The sequence below is a fragment of the Mus caroli genome, unplaced genomic scaffold (assembly GCF_978045245.1).
Source record: "Mus caroli unplaced genomic scaffold, Mus_caroli_1 scaffold_13, whole genome shotgun sequence".
Taxonomy (NCBI): Eukaryota; Metazoa; Chordata; class Mammalia; order Rodentia; family Muridae; genus Mus; species Mus caroli.
Window position 1 is genome coordinate 53,131,044 of NW_028227268.1, and position 24,154 is coordinate 53,155,197.

The 24,154-nt window shown below is 50.0% G+C and overlaps 3 protein-coding genes across 6 annotated transcripts; all 3 read left to right on the plus strand.

The window, feature by feature from the left end:
• Positions 1-1,429: 1,429 nt before the first annotated feature.
• Tmem102 (transmembrane protein 102) lies at positions 1,430-3,495 on the plus strand. The gene is made up of 2 exons (XM_021177591.3): positions 1,430-2,071; positions 2,165-3,495. Exons 1-2 carry the CDS (start codon positions 1,858-1,860, stop codon positions 3,478-3,480), a joined length of 1,530 nt encoding a protein of 509 aa, XP_021033250.1. The 5' UTR covers positions 1,430-1,857; the 3' UTR covers positions 3,481-3,495.
• A 1,804-nt stretch (positions 3,496-5,299) lies between these two features.
• Positions 5,300-10,966, plus strand: Fgf11 (fibroblast growth factor 11). Of its 3 annotated transcripts, none has more exons than XM_029484247.2 (5): positions 5,300-5,625; positions 7,279-7,389; positions 7,600-7,703; positions 8,300-8,520; positions 8,782-10,966. In XM_029484247.2, the coding sequence occupies exons 1-5, from the start codon at positions 5,433-5,435 to the stop codon at positions 8,819-8,821; spliced, it is 669 nt and encodes a 222-aa protein (XP_029340107.1). In that variant the 5' UTR covers positions 5,300-5,432; the 3' UTR covers positions 8,822-10,966. The 3 variants fall into 3 exon arrangements, with proteins under 3 accessions (XP_029340107.1, XP_021032894.1, XP_029340108.1); XM_021177235.3 differs by having other exon boundaries at positions 8,300-8,498; XM_029484248.2 differs by having other exon boundaries at positions 8,384-8,498.
• Positions 10,967-11,075: 109 nt separating this feature from the next.
• Positions 11,076-24,154, plus strand: Chrnb1 (cholinergic receptor nicotinic beta 1 subunit). Of its 2 annotated transcripts, XM_021176985.2 has the most exons (11): positions 11,076-11,225; positions 11,313-11,452; positions 12,035-12,079; positions 12,789-12,898; positions 13,060-13,168; positions 13,432-13,579; positions 14,113-14,322; positions 20,303-20,526; positions 22,334-22,506; positions 23,039-23,186; positions 23,487-24,154. In XM_021176985.2, the coding sequence occupies exons 1-11, from the start codon at positions 11,168-11,170 to the stop codon at positions 23,625-23,627; spliced, it is 1,506 nt and encodes a 501-aa protein (XP_021032644.1). In that variant the 5' UTR covers positions 11,076-11,167; the 3' UTR covers positions 23,628-24,154. The 2 variants fall into 2 exon arrangements, with proteins under 2 accessions (XP_021032644.1, XP_085685999.1); XM_085829873.1 differs by lacking the exons at positions 20,303-20,526; positions 22,334-22,506; positions 23,039-23,186; positions 23,487-24,154 and adding an exon at positions 16,511-17,374.

Below are 24,154 nucleotides of genomic sequence, written 5' to 3' on the forward strand. Positions count from 1 at the left end.
ACCCTGGACAATCATGCACTATTCTGTTTTATTTTATTTTATTTTAGACAAGGTCTCACTATGCAGTCCTCACTACCTAGAACTCTGTGCAGACCAAACCATCCTTGAGCTCACAGAGATCAGCCTGCTTCTGTACCCCAAGCACTAAGATTAAAGGCCACGCTCAGCTTTTCCCTTCTTTTTTTTTTTTTTTTTTTTTTTTTAGAATTTATTTATTATATGTAAGTACACTGTAGCTGTCTTCAGACATTCCAGAAGAGGGCGCCAGATCTCGCTGCGGATGGTTGTGAGCCACCATATGGTTGCTGGGATTTGAACTCTGGACCTTCAGAAGAGCAGTCGGGTGCTCTTACCCACTGAGCCATCTCACCAGCCCTTTTCCCTTCTTTTAAAAGAGTCAAAGGGCTGGAGAGACGGCTCAGCGGTTAAGAGTACTGGCTGCTTTTCCAGAGGACCTGAGTTCAATTCCCAGCAACTACATGATGGCTCACAACCATCCATAAGGGATCTGATGCCCTCTTCTGGCACACAAGTGTACATGCAGACAGAGCACTCATACCTAAAATAAAATAAATCTTAAAAAAAAAAAAATCAAAGTTGTCCAGTTGCGACATTTCCAAGCCATAGCTTCTCTCAAATGATCAGAGGCCTTTGATTCCTGGGAGGCAGAGGCAGGTGGATCTCCGAGTTCAAAACTAGCCCCCCTGATATACATAGTGAGTTCCAGGCCAGCCATATCTCAAGTTAGATAAAACAAAATGAAGTCAGAATTTCCTTTAAAGAGCCTTGTCTAAGAGACCATGGAGCCTCAAAAATGGAACAGAGGGTATGTTCATTATTTACTGTTCGGATCCAACCGATTATCCTTCAATTCCAAGGAGTGTTTGTGTAGGACTGATTAGACAGAATAATATACTGTCTCCAGCTGGGTGTAGTGGCAGGAACCTGTAACTTCTCTCATCACCAAGGAAGCTGAAATAGAAAGCCTGCTGTGAGTTCAGGGTCAGCCTGTGCTACATGGTGATTCCAGGCCAGCTTGGGCTACATAAGACTTTGTATAAAAGGTACCATATGTCTTTAATCTCAGAACTCAGGAGGCAGAGGCAGGATGAACTGTTTGAGATGCAGTCAGCCCGGTCTACATAGCAAGGTCCAAGCCATCCAGAGCTGCACAGTGAGACCCAGTCTCAAATAGCTAAATAAATGGAAGGGATAAAAAGGAAGGAAAAAAAGAAGCTACAGCTTCCAGTAGGCACTACTTTGAAACAACGGAAAGGTTGTGTAGGCACCGCTGCACCTGTATCGAGGAACACAAACTACAACTCCCAGGGTAGCAACATCTCAGCAGGGTGAGAGGCGTGACTGAACTCTCACAGGAGGCGGAACCGTCCGGAGCCACCCAGACAGCTTCCAGAAAAGGGCGTGGACATGTGACCACCAGGAAGTTACCTGTAGAATCTTTTATGTTGCTTTCTGTCCACCACCTTTGAAGCTACCCCTTCATCGGAAAGCCGCGGACCAATAAGCCCTTCTCAAAAAGAGGTAAAGGGAGGTGGGCAAAGGCTCGTGGTAAAGATTAGCTATTGTATTCCCAGGAGGGACCAAATAGTCTTTTTTTTTTTTTAACCTGCTGAGTCAGGTGAAACGATTCACCGTGGGGCAACCTGCTTAGAAAAAACCGAAGGCAATAGTCATTTGTTCATTAGGAAGACTAAATACAGATCACATCATCTCCAAGACCCACTTGTGGCCTGTCTGTAACCCTTGATCCGCCTCAGAGGGAGGGGAAAACTGGAGAAGTTCGGGGCCGCAAAAGAAAGGCCTGCCAAAGCTAACTGCACCAAACGCTAGCGAAGCATGGCTTCCACCGTCTGGGGGGGTGCCCCCTGGTGGGGCCCACCACCCCCAGCCCCAGCCCGGCCTCTCACAGACATAGACTTCTGCTCAGGCGCCCAGCTGCAGGAGCTCACTCAGTTAATTCAGGAGCTCGGTGTTCAGGAGAGTTGGAGTGAAGGGCCCAAGCCTGGAGCTGATCTTCTCCAAGCCAAGGATTTTGTTTTCGCTCTACTCGGTAAGTAACTGTGGGAATTTGCAAACCCCAGCCTCGCCATTTCCTGCCCAGACTTTGAACCAGGATACCTTCACGACCCTTTCTCTTCTTTAGGTCTGGTTCACCGCCAAGACCCTCGTTTTCCACCCCAGGCAGAACTCTTGCTGCTTCGTGGTGGGATTCGCGAAGGTTCCCTAGATTTAGGGCACGCCCCCTTAGGTCCCTACTCCCGGGGACCTCATTACGATGCCGGCTTTACACTCCTTGTGCCTGTGTTTTCTCTGGATGGCACTGGGCCCGAGCTGCTACTGGATCTGGAATCCTGTTCTGCATGGCTCCGCCTTCCAGAACTGATGCGTGGAATTTTGGTCCGGGAGGCCTGGAAGGATTGCCTAGGACCTCCTGTTCCAGAAGAAAGTGATATGACTCACCAAACCCATAGCAAAGAGAGTCCCACCGACCGGGAAAACTCTGTAGATCTGTCATATGATTATGTCCCTGAACCTGAGCCACACATGTCTTTGCAAAAATCATCTAGTGACCTTTCAGAGTCCCAGTCGTCTTATAAGGACATTACCAATCCTGAAACTCCTGAACCATTGGAAACACTGAGCAACGACGCCTTGGACGCCGACGAAAGCCAAGTCCCAAAGCCCTCGGAGGCTCCAAAGGCATGGCCCACATTATGCCCGACCCAAGTAACTTCATGGTTCTTCGTTAAGTTGGCTGAGGTTGCTGAGTCCCTGATCCCGGTCCCAGGCGCCCCACGGCTAGTTCATGCAGCTCGTCACGCAGGTGTCACCACGGTCCTCCTGGCAACTCCAGAGCCCCCACGCCACCTCCTGCTCTTCGACTTGATCCCGGTGGTGACCGTGACAGGCTGGCCTGACACGGCTCGGAGCCACTCGTGGGCGGGTCCACTGGTCTCTGAATCGGCCTCTTTCTACCTAGTGCCGGGCAGCCTCCCAGAGCAGCCGAGCACCTCTGGATGGCAGCTGTGCTTCGCCCGCCAGGAGCTGGCGCTCAAAGAGCGCATACCCGCGCCGCTGCTTCAGGCACACGCGGCGGCCCAGGCGCTGCTGCGCCCGCTGGTGGCGGGGACCCGAGCCGCTGCGCCCTACCTCCTGCGGACCTTGCTCTACTGGGCGTGCGAGCGGCTCCCGGCTCTCTACCTGGCGCGGCCGGAAAATGCCGGCGCTTGTTGCCTTGGGCTACTGGATGAGCTGAGCCGAGTGCTAGAGGCCGGGGCGCTGCCTCATTATTTTTTGAGCGGCCGAAAGCTCCGTGTGGGAGACGGCTCCGCTGCTCTGCGCGGGGCATTGGCCCAGCTCCGCGGGGACCCTGCACAGGCCTTGCGTGAGGCTGTAGAGGAAGCCAAGGTTGCCCGCAAAGGGGGCGGTTTAGCGGGCGTAGGGGGCGGGACCCATTAAAGATTTTACTCCTAAGGGAATGGAAAGTGTTTCCTTTGGTGAGAGGGTCATGTAGGGGACTGCTGCTCCCTCCATACAGACAGTGTATGCTTGGGTCCAAAGTCTCTTTTCTAAAAGGTTTCCCCAGTATTCTGCCCTGCCTGAGGCCCAAGTTCTCTAAATCTGGCTGGCCCCCCTTCTGTTCCGGTACTGCCTCCCGGAACCTCTCTCCCCTATTCTTTCAGAGTCTGACAGGGAACAGTAGGAATGTATTTACTGACAAAATGCGGGAAGGAACTGGTTTTTGAAAACCTAGTTCTGATCAATTTGGCTCATACCAAACCAGAGATATTAAGGCCGGATCACAGCCCAGACTGGATGGCACAGCCACCGGTTTCTCCACTTTCCCCCCAACTCTCCTCGTCCATTTCTGTCTTCACTTCCATCCCAGGCAGTAGAATCCCTTTTCATTTTCTCTCTGTCGGCTATTCCATCGACCCCCTGCTCCCAGCCCCGCCATATCAGGCTCCGTGTCTCCTCTCCTCTGAACCCCGAGATTTGTAGGCCTTGCCTCTACTCCGCCTGCCTCTGTGACAGTCCCCACTTAGAGCTTCCAAGGAACCCCAGGGTTCCGCCCGCCCAGCTTCTCCCAGCGTCTCCGCCCCCTGCCCCGCCCCCGGGCCGGCTCGCAGAGGAGGGGGAGCCTCTGTCGCCGCCGCCGCCTCAGCTTCCCACAGCCGCTGCCGCTGCCTCCGCCGCTCTGCCTGGTCCAACCTCCAGGCCCAGTGCTCTGACTTTGCCGAACCGAGGCGCTCTGCAGAGACATCCTTACTCCTTCCTGGGGGTCCGGGACGCTTAGGCCGACGTTGGGGGGAACCTCCGCTTGCGGGTGACAGGGAGGGAGGAGCCTGGAGCTGGAGCTCGCGGCACCCGTCGCCCGGATCAACAGGACAGGACAGGTTGAGGGGCGTCGGGGAAAGGAAGGGGTGTTCTAGCAGTCCCAGGGAGGACGAGAAAGCCCTGGCGCAGGAAGCTCTGATGCGCTATGACTTATTAAGGGCCTGTTCACGTTTGAGGAGTGTTGACAACGTGGGTGCACTCCTCTCTTGGGGGCCTTGTTAGATTGGAGGGTGTGGGATCTAAGCAGTGCCAGTTGTTCCTCGGGAAATTTAAGGGGCAACTAGAAAACAGGCAGAAACGGCGGATGCTCCTTTTTTCGGGGCGACAGAGGGTCCTGCAGACAACCACCTGGTGTCTGCACTAAGAAGGGCTGGTTTGGAGGTGACTTCAAAAGGAGTGGAGGGTAGCAAGGTGAGGAAATGGTGTTAGCAGCTGGGACTCTGTGGTACTAGAAATGGGGGTGACAATGAGAAAAAGCATTATCCAGCCAGGGGGCCTGGGAACCCCTTCTCACTGAACCTAAACAGCCTGGATTTTGAGTCATATTTGCTGGTGGAGGGGGGATTTGAAGAAAGTGGAAGACCCACTCCATTTAGAGTATAGAAAAGGAAAAAAACAGAGCTGGGCTCCTCTTGACATTGACAGCAGCCTAGGGTGAGCTAATGTCCACAAAGCTTAGGACCCACACCCTGTGTAAGAGTAGGCTGGGCAGGAGCGGCCCCAAAATAGGGTAGAAAGAAGCCTCAGGGTATTGAGAACACATTTTAGAAATATAGGAGGGTCTGGACTGTGGGATAGAGGAGGGAAGGGGAAAGCTTTCATTAGGGGACAGAATTCATGGGTGAGGTCAGCTGAGGAGTGCATAGGCTGCTGGAGCCGCTGGAGCTAGTCAGGGCCCAAGGGTGGGAGCCGGTGGTGTGGGGGGACGTACTGGGGTCTGGGGTTTCTCTTCAGATCCTGTGGGTGGGGCGGTGGGTTGGGTCCTGAGCATGCCCTGGTGAGAGGGCTCCTCTTGGGGAGCCCAGGGCGCTCCGGGAGCCTGCTGGTTTGGGGGTGTCTCCTCCCGGGGCGCGATGGCGGCGTTGGCCAGTAGCCTGATCCGACAGAAGCGGGAGGTCCGCGAGCCCGGGGGCAGCCGGCCCGTGTCGGCGCAGCGGCGCGTGTGTCCCCGCGGTACCAAGTCACTTTGCCAGAAGCAGCTCCTCATCCTGCTGTCCAAGGTGCGACTGTGCGGGGGGCGGCCCACGCGACAGGACCGCGGCCCAGGTGAGTGTGGCTAGGGCGGGGTCTCCCACAGAAGTCCTGCCTGAGGCCAGGGACCCTGACGATTGAAGCCCGATGAGAAGGGGGATGTCCCAGAAGTGGAAGAGGTGGGCCAGAAAGACAGAATCTACGGGACTATCCTTCAGGTCTTCCTCTTTGCCTGTAATGCCGAGTCTCCTTGCTTTCGAGGGCAGGGGGAAGGTTTGAGGGGCGAAGTCTGGCGCCCCAAGCTTCTCTGCTCCTGTCAGCCCCCCTTCAGCACAGGACTCCCCACCCCCCACGGTTCTTCGCCTACGTGCGGGTTCTCGCGATTCTTTCCATCCGAAGTGGCGGGGCTTGAGGGGTTCTGGACGCTTGGGTCACCCCGAGGGTTTCTGCAGCCCTGGCTGCCCCGCCCCCGCTCCGGCTCTCCCGCCCCTCCAAGCTTTGGCTCTGTTCCTCCTGGTCGAGCTCGCCTGGCCAGGAGCCAATCTCTCCAGCTCTCCCCCGGGTGTCCTTGCAGGCTACCTCGTCAGCCAGCCCCCTCCGTACGCCCTCCTTCTGTGACCTGCGCTTCGAGAAGGGTGCTGGGCACCCCCTCCCATTACTCCTGTGTGACTCGGAAATCCAGTCCCACAGGCTCCGGGGACCCTCAGCCAGTAGGAACTCACACACAGTTCAAGCTGAAGACCTGCACAGGGACTTAGGCGGGGGGTCGTACCACTTACAAGGGGGAACAGGGAAATCGGCAGAGAGCAAGCCCCGCCAGGAGAGGAGAGATGTAAGGGTTGGTATGTGATTCCCGTCCAGGTACGACAGTTAGGGAGTCCCTCTGGCCTCGCTCCAGGCCGCTGCCGGTTCCCTTAGGGGTAGCCCCTTGTGCCCTCCTCCCCCACCACCAACGGTAGGTAGTGGTACAGTCCGCAGCCCACCCTCTGAGTGGGACCCAGCCCCCACGTGATGCAGCCTGCCTCTCCATCCCTGTCCCCTCTTCCTTTTCCTTGATGTGGTTTGAATGTCCCCCATCCCAGGCCAGTTACCTGGCTGAAGGGTAGAAGCTCAGTCTCAGGGAAAACTGGACCCTCGTGAGCCAGCCGACTGACTGACAGACAGACAGACAGATGGGTCAGTGTCAGACAGGCCGGCGCTGTGCCAGAGCAAGGCCCGCGCCAAGCGAGCGGCAGCTGCAGCAGCAGGTGCTGAGTCAGCGTCAGTTAAGCCCAGTCCCACCCCTACTTCTGAGGGGGAGCCCCTTCCCTGTGGTCACCTTGCTGCTCACCCCGACATTTGCAAACACACTGCCCTGCGTTTCTGGCACTGTCCGTTTCTCTCTCTCTCTCTCTCTCTCTCTCTCTCTCTCTCTCTCTCTCTCTCTCTCTCTTTTCTACCTCCTCCCCGCCCCCAACTCTGGTAGGGAAAAGGAATTAAACCATTTAAATAAATTTCAATAAATTAAGCTGACGCTCATGATTAGAGAAAGCGGAAGGGACCCACACCCCAGCTTCCTCAGGAATCAAAGCGAGGTGGAGGGAAGCTTGCTTGAAGGGTAAGGGAGCTGGGGCCCTGGAACGGTCTTCTCTTCATTTCCCCTTTCTTCTTTCCTGTGATCCCGCCAAGTGTAGGAATGTTTCTGGGAACAGAGATGTCATTTTCAAAGATAAATGTCTCTCTCTCCAGAGCCTCAGCTCAAAGGCATCGTCACCAAACTGTTCTGCCGCCAGGGTTTCTACCTCCAGGCGAATCCCGATGGGAGTATCCAGGGCACCCCAGAGGACACCAGCTCCTTCAGTGAGAAGGGACACCAGCTGCAGGGTGGGAAGTGGGGAGATGGGGACAGGAGATGACAAGCCTATCACCTCTTCAGGCTTGGCTGCCTTCCATTTGTCTTCTTGAGCCCCAAGGGAGGCAGTGAGGCTGGAGTTGGGGGGCGGGGTTCAGATGGAAATGAGGTACCTGGGTATTGACTGCTTGCTTTCCACTCCCCCCACCCCACCCCAGCCCACTTCAATCTGATTCCTGTGGGACTCCGTGTGGTCACCATCCAGAGTGCCAAGCTGGGTCACTACATGGCCATGAACGCTGAGGGGCTATTGTACAGCTCGGTAAGAGGACAATGAGGCTGAGTGGCCTGGATGACTGGGGACACCCTCAGCACATAACCATCCTTCGCTACAAAGAGGACTTACACCCAGGGCTCTGTCCTTCCTGTTTTGGCTGTCCAGGGCCTAGTCCAGAACTCCCCCTCTAGAGTTCACTCTCCCTCAAGAGGCCCAGGCTCTTTGGATGCCTGACTCTCCCAGCTATTACTGTGGCACCTCTTAGCCTTCAAACCTCCTCTTTCCTCCGGATAAATACGAGGTTGGGAACGAAGAGAAGAAATCTTATTTCTAGTGCCCCTGTAAATTTAGATCCTGCCCCTGGGTGGTTCACCGGGTTCTTCCTATTCTCTCTGTGTTCTGGCTGCTGCATGGACTGAGTAGCTGCCGTCCTCCTTTCCAAATGATGTATGGATTATATCTTGGCTGCTTCTTCCCAAGGGCTCCATTCTACCAGTGATCTCTCTCTCTCTCTCTCTCTCTCTCTCTCTCTCTCTCTCTCTCTCTCTCTCTCTCTCTCTGTGTGTGTGTGTGTGTGTGTGTGTGTGTGTGTGTGTGTGTGTTGTGCGTCCACACCTCTTTCTGGATCTCTGTCTCCTCAGCCGCATTTCACAGCAGAGTGTCGCTTTAAGGAGTGCGTCTTTGAGAATTACTATGTCCTGTATGCCTCTGCTCTCTACCGTCAGCGTCGTTCTGGCCGGGCCTGGTACCTAGGCCTGGACAAGGAAGGCCGGGTCATGAAGGGAAACCGAGTCAAGAAGACCAAGGCAGCTGCCCACTTTGTGCCCAAGCTCCTGGAGGGTGGGTATGGGCTCCAGAAAAGGTGGGTCATGGGGGAGGGTATTGACCTTGACATGAACACTTAGTGACACATAGCTCGGGCCATAAATGTTCAACAAGATGTTGTTATGGCAGACGGAGGCAGGAAGGCTTTGACCTTTGGGGGGTTGGGAAACTCTCTTCCTTTGGGTTGGGGTTCTCTAAGGGTGAGTGTAAGAGAAGGGAGGCCTCTCAGAGCTCTGCTTCTTCCTGGCTCCCTATGTGCCTAATTCTCCTTCCTTGCTCCTCTCTCTCCCCTCCACAGTGGCCATGTACCGGGAGCCTTCTCTCCACAGTGTCCCTGAGACCTCCCCTTCCAGTCCCCCTGCCCACTGAGATGTAGCCCCTGGACTGGAGGCTCCCTGCTCTTCCAGTGAGTCAGCCACCGCCACATCCTGTGTCCTAGCCCTGCGCCAGGCCTTGCCGCTCTCACCCCTGTTGCCACACACATGCCCTGAGCAGTCAGGTCTCAGCAGGTGCTGCATCTTGTGGGAGCTTCAGGGCTGTCGGGGACCTCCGGAGTTGCTGAGCTCTTAGATCCTGGGACCCAGGAGAGGTCCCAAGATGGGGGTGCCTGAGATGACCCTGCCTGATCACTTCTCTTTTTTCCACACTAACTCGTACCCCTTAAGAAAACACCCATTTTTTTTCCTAAAAGGCACCCGGGTTCCAACACTCAAGCAAGGGAGTTAATAATCGTCACCCTGGCTGAGCCAGTCTCTGAAGCCATGTCCTTCTTTGCATCATCTCGAAGCCATAGCTTTCTAGGTCGGTCCACTGGCACTCAGAATGCATCTCCTTCTCTCTCTGCTCTACCTTCTGTCTTGGTCTGGACAGGTTCTGATAGAGCTGGTCACCCCAGCCAGGCAGGGCCATCCCTATGTGTTGGAACCCAAGTATGGATCCTTTCCACATCAATCCTTGTCCTAGATGGACACCTCCCACCCCTGGCTTTAAAAATGAGGCCTCCTACTGTAGCAATTGGCCTTGGTCTGAATTGGGGCCAGTCTCAGGTCACCACGGATTAAACCTTCTTATCCCAGAGACACCCAATTCTAGAACGTGGTATTCTAGACCTTTCTGGAGCCATACTTCCTCCTGAATCTCAGTTCTAGGACATAGCCCATGACTCTCAGCCCTTTCTTCCCAGATGGAGCTAGGGCCTGTATAGCCATATTATTGTACTAGAGTAAGTTCTAAACATACCCTTCCACTTTCTCTAGTGATTAAAGGATGAGCTATGGGTAGAACTCAGCTATGATTAATTAAAAACTGATTGGCTCTGAGCTGTGCTTGGTGGCACACGCTGTAATTCAGCACCCGGGAGGCTGAATCAGACAGATTCTGAGTTGGAGGCCATCCTGGGCTACAATAGCAAAACCCTGTCTCAAAAGCCAATACACACACACATGCATTCACGCACACACACACACACAGAGAGAGAGAGAGAGAGAGAGAGAGAGAGAGAGAGAGAGATTACTAATCAGTAATGAACGGATCAAGAATCACTTCTTGCTTTTCCTAAATAATTTTCTAAAAATAGTCCCTCTGGAATACTCACCTTACTTTTACATGGTTTCTAGTTTCAGCATTCCAACTGGGGTTCTGCCAGGGAAACAAGAGTCTGGGGAAAGATACTGGAATTCTGGAAGAATATACCTGGCTCCTAGAAGGGAAGCTGAGAGGGAGAAAATGCCATGGTATGATTGAACCTGTGTCTGAACACTTAGCTACCTCAGCAGGAATTCCTTCCAGATCCCTTTTAAAAGCTGAGGACCTTCATTCTGATATGGTATGGTGCATCTGTGAGGTAAAGGAGAAGAGGAGAATCAGGAAATAAAAGGCTAGCCTGGGCTACCTAGTGAGGTCAGGGCCAGCCTAGGCTATGTGAGACCCTGTCTCAAACAACAGGAAGCTAAGGTCTACAACGAGAATAACTCTAGAATTAAAAAGGACAAATAGGGACACAGCCTTGACTCCCGCTCACAGCAGAGAGACCCCCAACTCAGCAATAAGTTCAACTTCTCCGAGCCCTCTACAGGTCAGGCCTAGGAAACGAGGAGCCTCTTGGGCTCCCAGACCTCATATGTATCCCCAGAGCTTCTAACTAAATAGAATTTACTTTACTTTACAGCTTTTAAACCTCAGGTGGGTTTTAAGTACCCAAAAAGGACCTGAAAAACAGGGAAAGCCATGGGGAACCTCTAGTAAAATAGGAGGTAAATTCCGAGTCTAGCAGATGTAGGTGGAAACATCTATGGAGGTCCTAAGGGAGGGGCTAGTGCTCAAAGACAGGTCACTTTTCCTCAGGCCCTTTTACTTCTGGCTTGTTGCAAGAGATGCCCCCCTCCCTCATACAAACCCCGCTCAGGCTCCGCCCATCTCCTGGCACTGCTCTCAGGGGACGGGGTCTCCACTTCATGCTTTCTGTAATTAAAGATGATTTATACAACGGAGTGTTATCTGACATTTGTGAGTGGAGGGCGACTGCAGTTGCTCCGGGCGGCACCAAGTTCCGAGGGCGGGGCGGGTGGGCTGGCGTCTGGTCCCCCGACAACAGGTGCACATTCCTGGGCGCCTCGTCACTTCCCCTGGCCTGACGGCCTCGGCCGCTATCCGGACAAACTTCACTGAGCGAAAGAGGCAGGGCCATGGCCTTAGGGGCGCTGCTTCTGCTTCTGGGGGTACTCGGGACGCCCCTCGCCCCAGGTAAGTCAGTTTGGGTCTCCAAGAGGCAGTGACGAGCAGTGGTCACGGCCAGCCCCGGGAGCGTCACTTAGTGCTTTCCTTCGTCAGGCGCCCGCGGGTCGGAAGCCGAAGGCCAACTGATTAAGAAACTTTTCTCCAACTATGATAGCTCGGTGAGGCCGGCGCGGGAGGTGGGAGACCGCGTCGGGGTCAGCATCGGCCTCACCCTGGCGCAACTCATCAGCCTGGTGAGAGCGGCACTGCGGGTGGAGTCGATGGGCAGGACCGACCGGGGGCGTGGCTTTAGACGCTGCACCGAAGATCGACGGCCTGGGGGCGGGCGGGTTATGCTAAGAGACAGACAAGCCTTTGGCGGTGATTGGGTAAAAATCAGACCAATGAACTAGTTCGTGGGCGTGGCCTCTATGATAGGTACAGAATACTGTTCTGCTAACTCGCCTGTGGGCGGGTTTTGAGGCGGAGCTGGGGCAGAAGGACCTGCTACGGGGAGGACCTCGAGGCGGGGCCGTGTAATATTCTAGCAAAGTCCAGCAGAGCTTGGTGCCCAAGTAGTCAATAAACAACTCTGAGCGGAGATTCAGAGTTGTATCCATTAGACGCCGGGCGTGGCCCGTGACTTAACCTGGACGTAAAAGAAAGGAAAGCAGGCACCAGGGTCTGGTGTTTCGAGATTGATACGAGATGGAGTTTGCACCCAAGAAGGTGCAACTTAGAGAAAGGGACTAGAGATTCCATGGAGAAAATAACTCGCCGAACCCTCGTTTCCACCCACTTCATTTCACCTCTGCCTTTTAACTTTTCCATTCTAGAACGAGAAGGATGAAGAAATGAGCACAAAGGTGTACTTAGACCTGGTATGGAGACCCCGTGAGTTAGGGAAGGGCACCCTGTTTCCTTTATATTAATCTCCTGGAGTCCTCATCCCAGTAAGATTTTTTTTTTAAATAGTAACTCACAACGTACACATATAATAACTGAAACAAATTTTCGATCAACAAATTTAAGACACAAGTTTGGGGATCACTAATTTGAATTCCCATCCTTGAAAGATCCTGAACTGCATGCAGGTTGAACATCACTTTAGGGTGGCTAGTTCAATCTCTTCAGTTATTTCTTAAATTATTCTATTTTTATTTTATGTGAATGGGTGTTTTGCTTGCATATGTCTGTGAACCACATGCATAACTGGTGTCCATGGAAGCCAGAAGAGGGCCCCTGTTCTCCTGGAACTAGAGTTACAGATGGTTGGGCCTTCCATGTAGGTGCTCGGAATCCAATTTGGGTCCTCTGGAAGAGTAGCCAGTGCCCTTAACCAATGAGGTATCTCTTTAGGCCCCTTCTTCTGTTTGAGACTGAAAAAAGAGAGTTCGGTCCAGGGCTCGGGACTGGGGGGAGGAAACCAGTTGATGTGAATCCCAGACAGTGACGGCATAGCCAGAACCTTTTCCCCTTTTCTCAGCCCTGTGCTTCTCCCCTTGCCCCCTCTTCCTGGCATTCTTTCTGACACCTCAAGCCTCTCCCAGCCCTTTAGCCTGAACAGCCCTTTAGCCTCTGCTTCCTTAGGAGTGGACCGACTACAGGTTAAGCTGGGACCCGGAAGAACACGATGGCATCGATTCTCTCCGCATCACTGCTGAATCCGTTTGGCTCCCTGACGTGGTGCTGCTGAACAAGTAGGGTCTTTCTAAAACCTGGGCGGGGTTGAGGCATGAGGGGATTAGTGTAAGCCATGGTGTGTGTGTGTGTGTGTGTGTGTGTGTGTACCATCTCGGAAGGGGCAGGGTCTCCCGGGGACAGATCCAGATCCCATATGAAAAAAATCTCTTCCCTTTAGCAACGACGGAAATTTCGACGTTGCCCTGGACATCAATGTCGTGGTATCCTTCGAGGGTTCTGTGCGCTGGCAACCCCCTGGCCTGTACCGCAGCAGCTGCAGCATCCAGGTTTTCAAGCTTTGTCTGTCCTCAGGCTTCCTCACTCCCTAGCTACTCCCAATCCAGTGCCACTATTCCTACTGACCCAAACCCCTCGTTTGTCTGCCCTGACTTTCCGCTACCCTGTATACTTGCTTTGGGATTCTGCCTTCTTCAGAGGTCGCCTGCCATATTTCTGATTCCCTTCTCCTTTGTAACCAGTGACCTTCTAAACTCCCCCAGTCCTTCCTTGCCAGGTCTTTGGCAGCTCCAGTGTCTTCCCCTCCATCCAGGTCACCTACTTCCCCTTTGACTGGCAGAACTGCACCATGGTGTTTAGTTCCTACAGCTATGACAGCTCTGAGGTCAGCCTGAAGACGGGCCTGGATCCTGAAGGAGAGGAGAGGCAGGAAGTCTACATTCATGAAGGGACCTTCATTGGTGAGTGGACGTGGTTCTCACATCCAAGGCTGAGAGGCAGGTTCTCTTATGGATGCTCAGTGAACCTGGTGGGGTCAGCATCTTGGGGATGATGATCAATACTGCAAATATGGCAAAGGAAGCCAAGCGTGGTAAGTCAGACCTTTAATGCTAGCACTTGGAGGGGCAGGGTGAGGCAGGGGTATTGCTGTATATTCAGGGCCAGCCTAGACTACATTCAGATGCCCTGATTCTTAAAACAGACAAACAAAAAATAGATGCAGCATACACAGGGAAGATGAGATAGCTCAGTGGTAGAAGCTCGTGAAATGTAAACATGACAGCCTGAATTCAGTCCCGGGAATCTACAGTGGAAGGAGAGAACTCCCAAAAGTTGTCCTTGAACCTTGAATTCACATTGTGACATGTACACACACACACACACATACACACACACACACACTAAACAAATATGGAAGTTGAGGCTTGTTTATTAGAGGTAGACTGCCATATCAGGCGCACCTGGGTTTACTTATTCTGTCTCCCTCCTCCAGAGAATGGCCAATGGGAGATTATCCACAAACCCTCTAGGTTAATCCAACTTCCAGGGGATCGGAGAGGCGGGAAGGAAGGGCATCGTGAGGAAGTTATCTTCTATCTCATTATTCGGCGGAAGCCTCTCTTCTACCTGGTCAACGTCATTGCCCCGTGCATCCTCATCACGCTCCTGGCCATCTTTGTCTTCTACCTCCCACCAGATGCAGGTAAGGGCAGGGGCTCCAGGCTCTCTGTGGCGTTATCCCATCATCTTCCTTCTCACCTTTTAGTTCAGGTTTGCTTTGGCGTTCTAAGATTTGTACATGAGGCGGGTGGTGATGGCCAATGCCTTTAATCCCAGCACTTGAAGGCAGAGGCAGGCAGGTCTCTGAGTTCCAGGCCAGCCTGGTCTACAGAGCGAGTTCCAGGACAGCCAAGGCTACACAAAGAAACTTTGACTTGAAAAAAAAAAAAGATTTGTGCATACACACACACACACATATCACACACATATCACACACACACACACACATCACCACATACACACCATACACACACACACCACACATCACACACACACACACACACACACACACACACACACACACACACACAGAGGCTGGAGTTCCAGGCATTCCTGAGTCTCCTGAGGCAGATAGTACTGGGATCTGAACTTCAGCACTAGCCTAGTTTTCTTTTTTGTAGCTGCGATAAAAGACTGGCCAAAACCAACTTATGGGAGGAAAGGGTTTTATTTGGCTTACAGGTTACAGTTCACCATCAAGGCTGGAGCTCAAAGTAAGAACTGAAAAACAGACGGTGAAAGGACTCTGCTTGCAGGCTTGCTTCCTCTGGCTTGCTCAGCTACTTTCTTTATACAGTCCTGAACCACTTGCCCAGGAATGGCACTGTCCCATGGTGGATTGGGCTCTTCTATATCACCCAGCAATTAAGAGACCATCCCCTACTTGCCCACAGGCTAGTCTGATGAAGTCGTTCCTTTTGACGTCTCCTTTTCCCCAGTTTGTGAAATGAACACACTGAAGTTCATCTAGACAAGCACTAAGTGTTCTTAACTACTGAGCAATCTCTCCAGCCCCCAGGTTAGGGTTTGGGGTTTTTTGTTTTTTTTGTTTTTTGTTTTTTTTTTTTGCCAACTCAAATCATCGCAGATTGGCTATCAACAGGCCCAGGTTCTCCCCATGCACAATTAAACCCAAGTCCTGGCTCTGCATCCCCTCTACTTCTAGCTTCTCTTCACTCGGTAACATTTTCACTCTTCCCTTTAGAGTCCCAGCCTCCCATTCACAGAGCTCCCACGTCTATGACAAACCAAATTCCAGGCTAAGCCAACTTTTTGTGTTTCCCGTTCCTAGCAAATCACCTTCCTCCTACCTTCCAGACACCAACTGGTGCCTTCTCTGGCTGTCTCCGTAGGAAATGACAGCTGACTTTTCTCTGTAAGGAAGTACAATATAGCGACAGGGTGTAACCCTGAACATGTTCCATCATGACTGTGTATCTGAGTTTCCTGATCTGGAAATGGGACAGTCACTGTCTCTACTGCATAAAATGATTCTGAAGATTGACCAGGTTAATAAAACTATACCTGGTACCTAGCTGGATCTATGGAAATGTGTTTGCTACGTGTGAACAATTGCTGGAAGGTAATACAATTGAATTCTATGTGTAAATTCTGATCTTTACAATAACCTTTCAGGTAAATGCCAAATTGTCATTTCCTTTTATAGAGAAGGGTACAGAGGCTGAGGGAGAGAAAGTCATTTGCACTGGCGTCCCATTCAGGTCAGGACCTCTGCACTTGGGAGGCTGATGCAGGAGAATTGCTAACAGGTTGAGGCAAATGAGTATGAACTTACCTGGAGTTTCATAAGCAAGTCCCTGTCTCAAAACATTCCAAAAAACAAAGCAAGCAAATATGAAAACAAATAATCAGACCCCTGCATTTTCCTCATTTATGACATCCAGTCCTCTCTCCAGAAAGGAAGAGGGATGCTGTTCAAGAACATATTCCCAGGTCCTGTAAGATGGCTCAGTAGCTAAGATGCTTGTGACCAAGCTTGAGGGCCTGAGTCTAATATGAAACCCTTAAGTTGTTCTTGGACACCTCTCGGTGTTCTATAGTAGGCTCTGTGTACACAAACACACACACACACACACACACACACACACACACACACATACAGACACACACGGTGTTAAAAAGAAAAAAGAACCTACTTACAAATACAACCACTTCCTTCTAGAACAGGGCAATCTTGGAACCTAGTATTACAGGCCTAAAATAGAGTGAACTGTATAGCTTATTTCTTTCAGTAGCTTTTATGAAGTTTGTAAGGTCTCTTGTATGACACAGGAAGAATCAGCCACTTTTGTATACTGTTTTATTTTTAGATTCTTCAAATTGCTATATTGTTCTTGAAAAAGCTACAGGGATTGGTCTATTCACTTATGCAACTCTGTCTGTGGGAATCCTATGATATGCTGGGCACTCAAAATGTATCAGGGAATAAAAACAACATAACTGGATTGAGACTATTGCTCCGTGGTGGTAGAGCACTAGAGGAGATCTGTAGAGCTAGTCTACTGCACACCAAGTCCTGGATTCTATCCCTAGCAATGGGGTCTGCAGGGCATGGCAGGGATGTCGGTTAGCTGGCTTAGTGTTTCCCTTGTATGCATGTATGAAGCCCCAAATTCAATCTCCAGAACCCATTTATAAACAGACAGCAAACAAGTAAATAAAATCCCTGACTTCCTTCTAGTGGGGAAGCCTGTCAATAAACTGATGTCCTCCATCATAGGTTACAAAAGAGCAAGTTTTTTTGTTTGTTTGTTGTTTTATTTTTTCAAGACAAAGTTTCTCTGTGTGGTCCTGGCTGTCCTGGAACTCACTATATAGACCAGGCTAACCTTTAACTCAGATATCCACCTGCCTCTGTATCCTGAGTACTGGGATTAAAGGTGAATGCCACCACGTCCAGCTTCTGGATGAGTTTTTTTTTTAAAATATTAATTTATTTATTATTATTTATACTAGTAGACTGTAGCTATCTTCAGACACACACCAGAAGAGGGCATCAGATCTCAGTACAGATGGTTGTGAGCCACCATGTGGTTGCTGAGAATTGAACTCAGGAACTCTGGAAGAGCGCAGTCAGAGCTCTTAACCATTGAGCCATTTCTCCAGCCCTCTGGATGAGTTTTAAAGAGGAAAATAAAACAGGAAGGAGTTTGGAAAGACTAAATGAGGGTGGACTCCTGTTGTACTAGCACTCAAAGATAAGAGAACGGAGAGTTTGAGGCAAGAGTTTGAGGCTACCAGACTACACAGGGAGTATGCAGGCTACAGAGTGAGATCCGATCTCAAAAAAGGGCTGGGGGTGGGGTGGGGGGGGTAGCTGTAGTGTTTGCCTCCCATGCACGAAGCCTTTGACCCTTATGGCAGAATAAACCAGACACAGTAGCAAACCCTGTAATCCTAGAGCCAGGGATGGGAGGGAGGACAGGGGGATCAGAAAGTCAAGGTCACGCTCTGAGCACAGTGAGCTCAAGGCCAGACTGAGTATGTGACATCTGGTCTCAAAAATCAAACCAAGCTAGAGAGATGGCTCAGCTGGTTAAGGCACTTGCCGCCAAGTCTGATAACCTCAGTCTGATCCCTCGGGTCTCCATGCCACGGGGAGAGAATGCACTCTTGCAGGCTGTGTGTGCCATGGCACTTGTGCCACCCCAAGTCCCAAAATAAGTTAAAATGTGATCAAAAACATCCAATGAGAACAGGGCCAGGGACTCTGTGGCTTTTTTGGATACAGGGTCTGATGTATCCCAAGTAACCAAAACTCACACGTAGCTAAGATAGCCTCTAACTTCTGATCCTCCTGCCTCTCTCTCAGGGAAGCTAGAATCACAGGCATGCATTACCACACCAGTTTCTGGGGTGCTGGGGGTTGTGCCCAGGGCTCCCTGTATGTTGGGGAAGCACCTTGCCAACTGAACTCCATCCTCAGCCTTAGAGGCTGCAATTTCAAAACAGCATCCCTGGAGCTGGAGAGATGTCTCAGCTGTTAAGTGCACTGACTGCTCTTCTGAAGGTCCTGAGTTCAAATCCCAGCAACCACATGGTGGCTCACAACCATCCTTAAAGAGATCGGACACCCTCTTCTGTTGTGTCTGAAGACACCTATAGTGTGCTTACATATAATAATAAAATAAATATTTTTTAAAAACCCACAGCATCCCTGAGTTTGGTCCCTAGCCCCAAAGAATAAAAAGGGGTGAATAAATAAATAAAAATTGGGGATGGTGGTACACATCTTTAATGTGGGAGGCAAATCTCAGTGGATTTGAAGCCAGCCTGGACTACTACAGTACATTCCAATGAGAGTCAGGGCTACCTGAGACCATTCAAAAACCAAAATGGGAAAGGTACTTGCTGCTAAGCCAGATGACCTGAGTTTGATCCCCACATGAGGAAAGAGAAATGACTCTTGAAAACTGTCCTCTGGGCATGGCTCTTGCTCTGCCATATGTGTACACATGCATATGTGTGCACAAACATATACACAAAATAAAAATAGAAGAATTTAATATGAGTAAAACCTGGTGTTAGCAAATGCCTCAACAAAAAGCAAGTATTTGGCTTTAAGTGGGTAGGGAATAGCCCTTGGGTTTCTGGTCGAAGAACGTGCCAGGTAGGAGAGATTGCAAGCACAATGGCCCTCCAATGAGAGGCCGTCACCTACATTGGCAAAATAGAGAGGTTCAAAATGATAGAGACAAAGGTAGGCATGGGGGTGCATAATATAATCCAATACTTGGGCGACTGAGGCAGGAGGATCATCTTAAATTTGAGGCCAATCTGAAATACATAGTCAGTCCTTCCAAAGGTCCTGCGTTCAAATCCCAGCAACTACATGGTGGCTCACAACCATCGGTAATGAGATCTGATGCCCTCTTCTGGCGCGTCTGAAAGACAGCTACAGTGTACTTATGTATAATAATAAATATATCTTTTAAAAATTTTTAAAAAGAGGAAAACCAAACATAATTTTAAAAAGTAAAGGAGAAAGGAAAGGGGATCAAGTTAGAAATGACAGAGGTGTACAGACCATAGAAACAGCAGCCTTTCCTGTGTGTGTCTGTGTGTCTGTGTCTCTGTGTGTGTCTGTATGTCTGTGTGTTTGTCTCATTTCCAGACAGTTTCATGTAGCCCAGGTTAGCCTTGAACTCCATATGTAGCTGAGGCTAGCTAGCATTGAACTCATGATCTTCCTGCCTCTATCACCAAAGTGTTAGGATGGGTGCAATGCCATGCTAGACCTAATTTACTTTACACTAGTAAGATAATAACATAATGGAAGCTACATCCCAACTTCCTTTCAAAAAAAAAAAATTTCTGGTAATGAGAATTGGATCCAGAGTCCTAAGCAAGCAAGCAAGACTAGCATCGCATCAGTTTATTTGGATTCTCAGCCTCACCCAGCCCTGTTTGCCTAGGCAGTCCAGGTTGACCTTGAATTTATTCTGTAGCCCAGAAGCAGGCTTTGAATTTGCAACCCTTCTGTCTCAGCCTTGAGAGCAGTTGGGATACAGAACTGTGCCAGGCCTAACTAGAACAGTTTTGTTAATGAGGGAATTTGTTTGTAGACATGTTAGGTTTGTGATGTCTGTTAGATAGTCAGCAACAACAAAATGAATGTAAGCCTGACGTTCAGAGGAAGTCTGAGCTGGAGGAACAACGGGGTCAGAGAGATTTGCATACAAATGGCTTTTCCAAAAGCCTACCCCTAGGTTGGAGACCTGACCTTTGATTATGCCATAGAGATGTCCTTCTGATAAAGACGAATCCTTCTGGTGGCGTCGGTGCGCGCCTCTAATCCCAGCATTTGGGAGGCAGAGGCAGGAGGAATTCTGAGTTTGAGGCCAGCCTGGTCTACACAGCAAATCCCAGAAGAGCCAGGGCTACACAGGAAGTCCTTGTCTCAATGAAATAAATAAATAAATAAATAAATAAATAAATAAATAAATAAATAAATTCTCTCTCTCTCTCTCTATATATATATATATATGTATATATGTGTGTGTGTGTGTATGTGTGTGTGTGTATGTATATGTGTGTGTGTGTGTGTATGTATGTGTATATATATAACAAAAAACTAATCCTCTGCCTTCACTGCCTCTCAGGAGAGAAGATGGGGCTCTCCATCTTTGCCCTGCTGACGCTCACTGTGTTCTTGCTGCTGTTGGCTGACAAAGTGCCTGAGACCTCCCTGGCGGTGCCCATCATTATCAAGTACCTCATGTTTACCATGGTCCTTGTCACCTTCTCCGTTATCCTTAGTGTTGTGGTCCTCAACCTGCATCATCGCTCACCCCACACCCACCAAATGCCCTTTTGGGTCCGCCAGGTAGGAGAGCTCCCCACATCTGATCTGTCTCAATTCCTGACCTTATAGTCAGTCAGGTGTGGGAGAAGATGAGGCTAGCCTGGGCTACATAGTAAGATCCTGTCTGCAAATGACAGAAAGAATAAAAGAAGGGAGGAAAGGCATCCTTGCACTTGGGTTTGTGTCCAGATGCTGCCCCTGCCTTCTGCCAAGCTGGACTTGGCGTTCGGAGCTTAAGGAGAGCTGCGGCTGGCATGGTGAAGGGCCGAGCCTGCTGGGTGGTAAAGCACTGCACAGTTATTTTCCCTTCCCACGCTCATCATTTCATAGATCTACCATGTTCTTCACCCGTGTGGCTCATTTGGAGGCCCAAGGAAACATTCTCAGGTTTAGATGCCATCAGGGTAGAAGACTTTGGACCCGAAAAATCAGGATGCCTCCCAGCCTGTTGAAGACTTTTTTTTTTTTTTTAACTTTCTGAGACAGAGATTCTCTGTGTAGTCTTGACTGTCCTGGAACTTGCTCTGTAGACCAGAGATCCACCTGCCTTTTGTCTCCCAAGTGCTGGGATTAAAGTTGTGAGGCACCAAATCTGACCTAAAAGAGCTCTTTTTTTTTTTTTAATTAGGTATTTTCCTCAATTACATTTCCAATGCTATCCAAAAAGTCCCCAATACACTCCCCCCCCAGTCCCCCACCCATCCACCCCCACCCCTTGGCCCTGGCATTCCCCTGTACTGGGGCATATAAAATTGGCAAGTCCAATGGGCCTCTCTTTCCAGTGATGGCCGACTAGGCCATCTTTTTTTTTTTTTTTTAAGATTTATTTATTATATGTATTTATTTATTATATGTATTTTTTTAAGATTATATTTATTATATGTAAGTACACTGTAGCTGTCTTCAGACACTCCAGAAGAGGGCGCCAGATCTCTTTACAGATGGTTGTGAGCCACCATGTGGTTGCTGGGATTTGAACTCTGGACCTTCGGAAGAGCAGTCGGGTGCTCTTACCCACTGAGCCATCTCACCAGCCCTAGGCCATCTTTTGATACAAATGCAGCTAGAGTCAAGAGCTCTGGGGTACTGGTTAGTTCATAATAATGTTCCACCTATGGGGTTGCAGTTCCCTTTAGCTCCTTGGGTACTTTCTCTAGCTCCTCCACTGGGGGCCCTGTGATCCATCCAATAGCTGACTGTGAGCATCCACTTCTGTGTTTGCTAGGCCCCGGCATTGTCTCACAAGAGACAGCTATATCTGGGTCCTTTCAGCAAAATCTTGCTAGTGTATGCAATGGTGTCAGCGTTTGGAAGCTGATTATGGGATGGATCCTTGGATATGGCAGTCTTTAGATGGTCCATCCTTTCTTCACAGCTCCAAACTTTATCTCTGTAAAGAGCTCTTTTTAAAAGTGTAAATAGTAAATACATTGTGTGTGTGGTGTGATTATATATATATATATATATATATATATATGTATGTGTATATATATATATATGTGTGTGTGTGTGTATGTTTACATGAATGAATGTTTGTTTTGTATATGCATAAGTGTACTACCTATGTGCCTGAGACTTACAGATGGTTGTGAGCCACCATGTGGCCCTGGAAACCAGGGTTCTCTGGAAGAGTAGTCAGTGCTCTTAACTGCTGAGCCATCTATGTGTCCAGCCCTAAAGCTGTGCAGTTGAGGTTCTGCCAATGTAGCTCAGGAGTACCGTGAGTGCGCATGCACAGGAAGGGACATCTGGAGTGGGAATACTTAGCTGCTTCCTTTGTGATTGAAAGCATTAAAGCCCTCTGTAATATGTCACTTCTACTGTATAGATCTTCATTCACAAGCTCCCTCCATACCTGGGTCTGAAGAGGCCCAAACCCGAGAGAGACCAACTACCTGAACCACATCACTCTCTTTCTCCAAGAAGTGGCTGGGGCAGAGGAACTGATGAATATTTCATCCGGAAGCCTCCAAGTGATTTTCTTTTCCCTAAACTTAACAGGTAAGACCTACACTAGTCGCTGGGCGTGGTGGCGCACGCCTTTAATCCCAGCACTCAGGAGGCAGAGGCAGGCGGATTTCTGAGTTCGAGGCCAGCCTTGTCTACAAAGTGAGTTCCAGAACAGCCAGGGCTATACAGAGAAATCCTGTCTCGAAAAATAAAACAAACAAAAAACCAAAACAAAACAAAAACAACAACAAAAAAAGACCTACACTAGTCAATCACTTGGGCAAGGGAGAGTTACAGCTCCCAGAAGACAGTGGAAGGTAATGTGGCCTAGCATATCATGGGAGTTGTAGGAACCTTGTCTGTGCTTGCATTGTGAAAAGGTGGCATTTAAAAGTTTAAAGAGCCAGAAACTTGGCAATAGTCTGGAGAGGTCAGGGCTGCTGGGGAGATACGGAAGGTCTCTCCCAGGTACGGAAGGTTGTTGGAGGATCGGCAGCTGGAGCAGGGTCGACAGGTCAACGGGAACTTCACATTCTCTTTGAACCCAGGGTGTGGTCAAACAGTCCCCACCCTACACACACAGGTTTCAGCCTGAATCATCTGCCCCGGACCTGCGACGATTTATCGATGGTCCAACCCGGGCTGTAGGTCTGCCTCAGGAGCTACGAGAGGTCATTTCCTCAATCAGCTACATGGCCCGACAGCTTCAGGAACAGGAGGACCACGACGCAGTAAGTCCAAAGAGTCTGGAGCCTGTGGGCTCCTGGACCTCGGCTCCACCCCTAACTTTAAGCTCCGCCCTTAGCAAGGCCCTTCCGTTTCTGATTGGAAGTGTGCTTGGTTTGTCCTTCCTGCTTTCCGACTGGTTCCTTGCTTTCATATCTAGCTGGAGCCTGACTTTTGCGCTACTTATCTTTTTCTCACATTCCAAGTAACAAGACCTTGGCAGAAAACTGAAAGGGGTGGGCTTCCCAGAACTCCGGACCTGGAGTTTGTTTTTTTAATTAATTAATTTTTCTGTCTACCCTTAGCTGAAGGAGGACTGGCAGTTTGTGGCCATGGTTGTGGACCGTCTTTTTCTGTGGACATTCATCGTTTTCACAAGCGTCGGGACCCTAGTCATTTTCCTAGATGCCACGTACCATTTACCCCCTCCTGAACCTTTTCCTTGAGGACCCTCCGGTCATTTTTGCCAAATGCTGCAGGTACTCTTAAGCTTGATAGCGCTTGGCTCTTGTAAGAATCTTGTTTCTGGGAAGACGTTGAAGTGAGACTTGGAGGCTGAGCATAGCGCCTTAGACCCACCCGAAATGTCCTTCTACTTATTATTTAGAGTTTTGTTCTTCTGCGGTTTTGTTTTTGTTGTTTTTGAGACAGAGTCTCACTCTGTGGCCCAGGCTAGCCTGGAACTGTGACGTCCAGGCTGGTCGCAAACTCCCAACAATGTTACTTCCTTAGCCTAGCAATTGTTGGAATCACAGACCTGGTAAACCAGCGCACTTGGAGTTTGTTTCTTGAAACTACATAGAATGTCACAGCTTAGATCTCTAGTGAAATAGAATAACCAAGTAGTAGACTGTAAGCCTTTTGAGGACAGGAGATCTGTTGGCTACTGTATTATCCCCAGCAATGTGCACAGGTCCTAGCCCATAAGTGCTTAACATTTGTTGAAGAGAGGGAAAATAAATCTGGAAGGAAA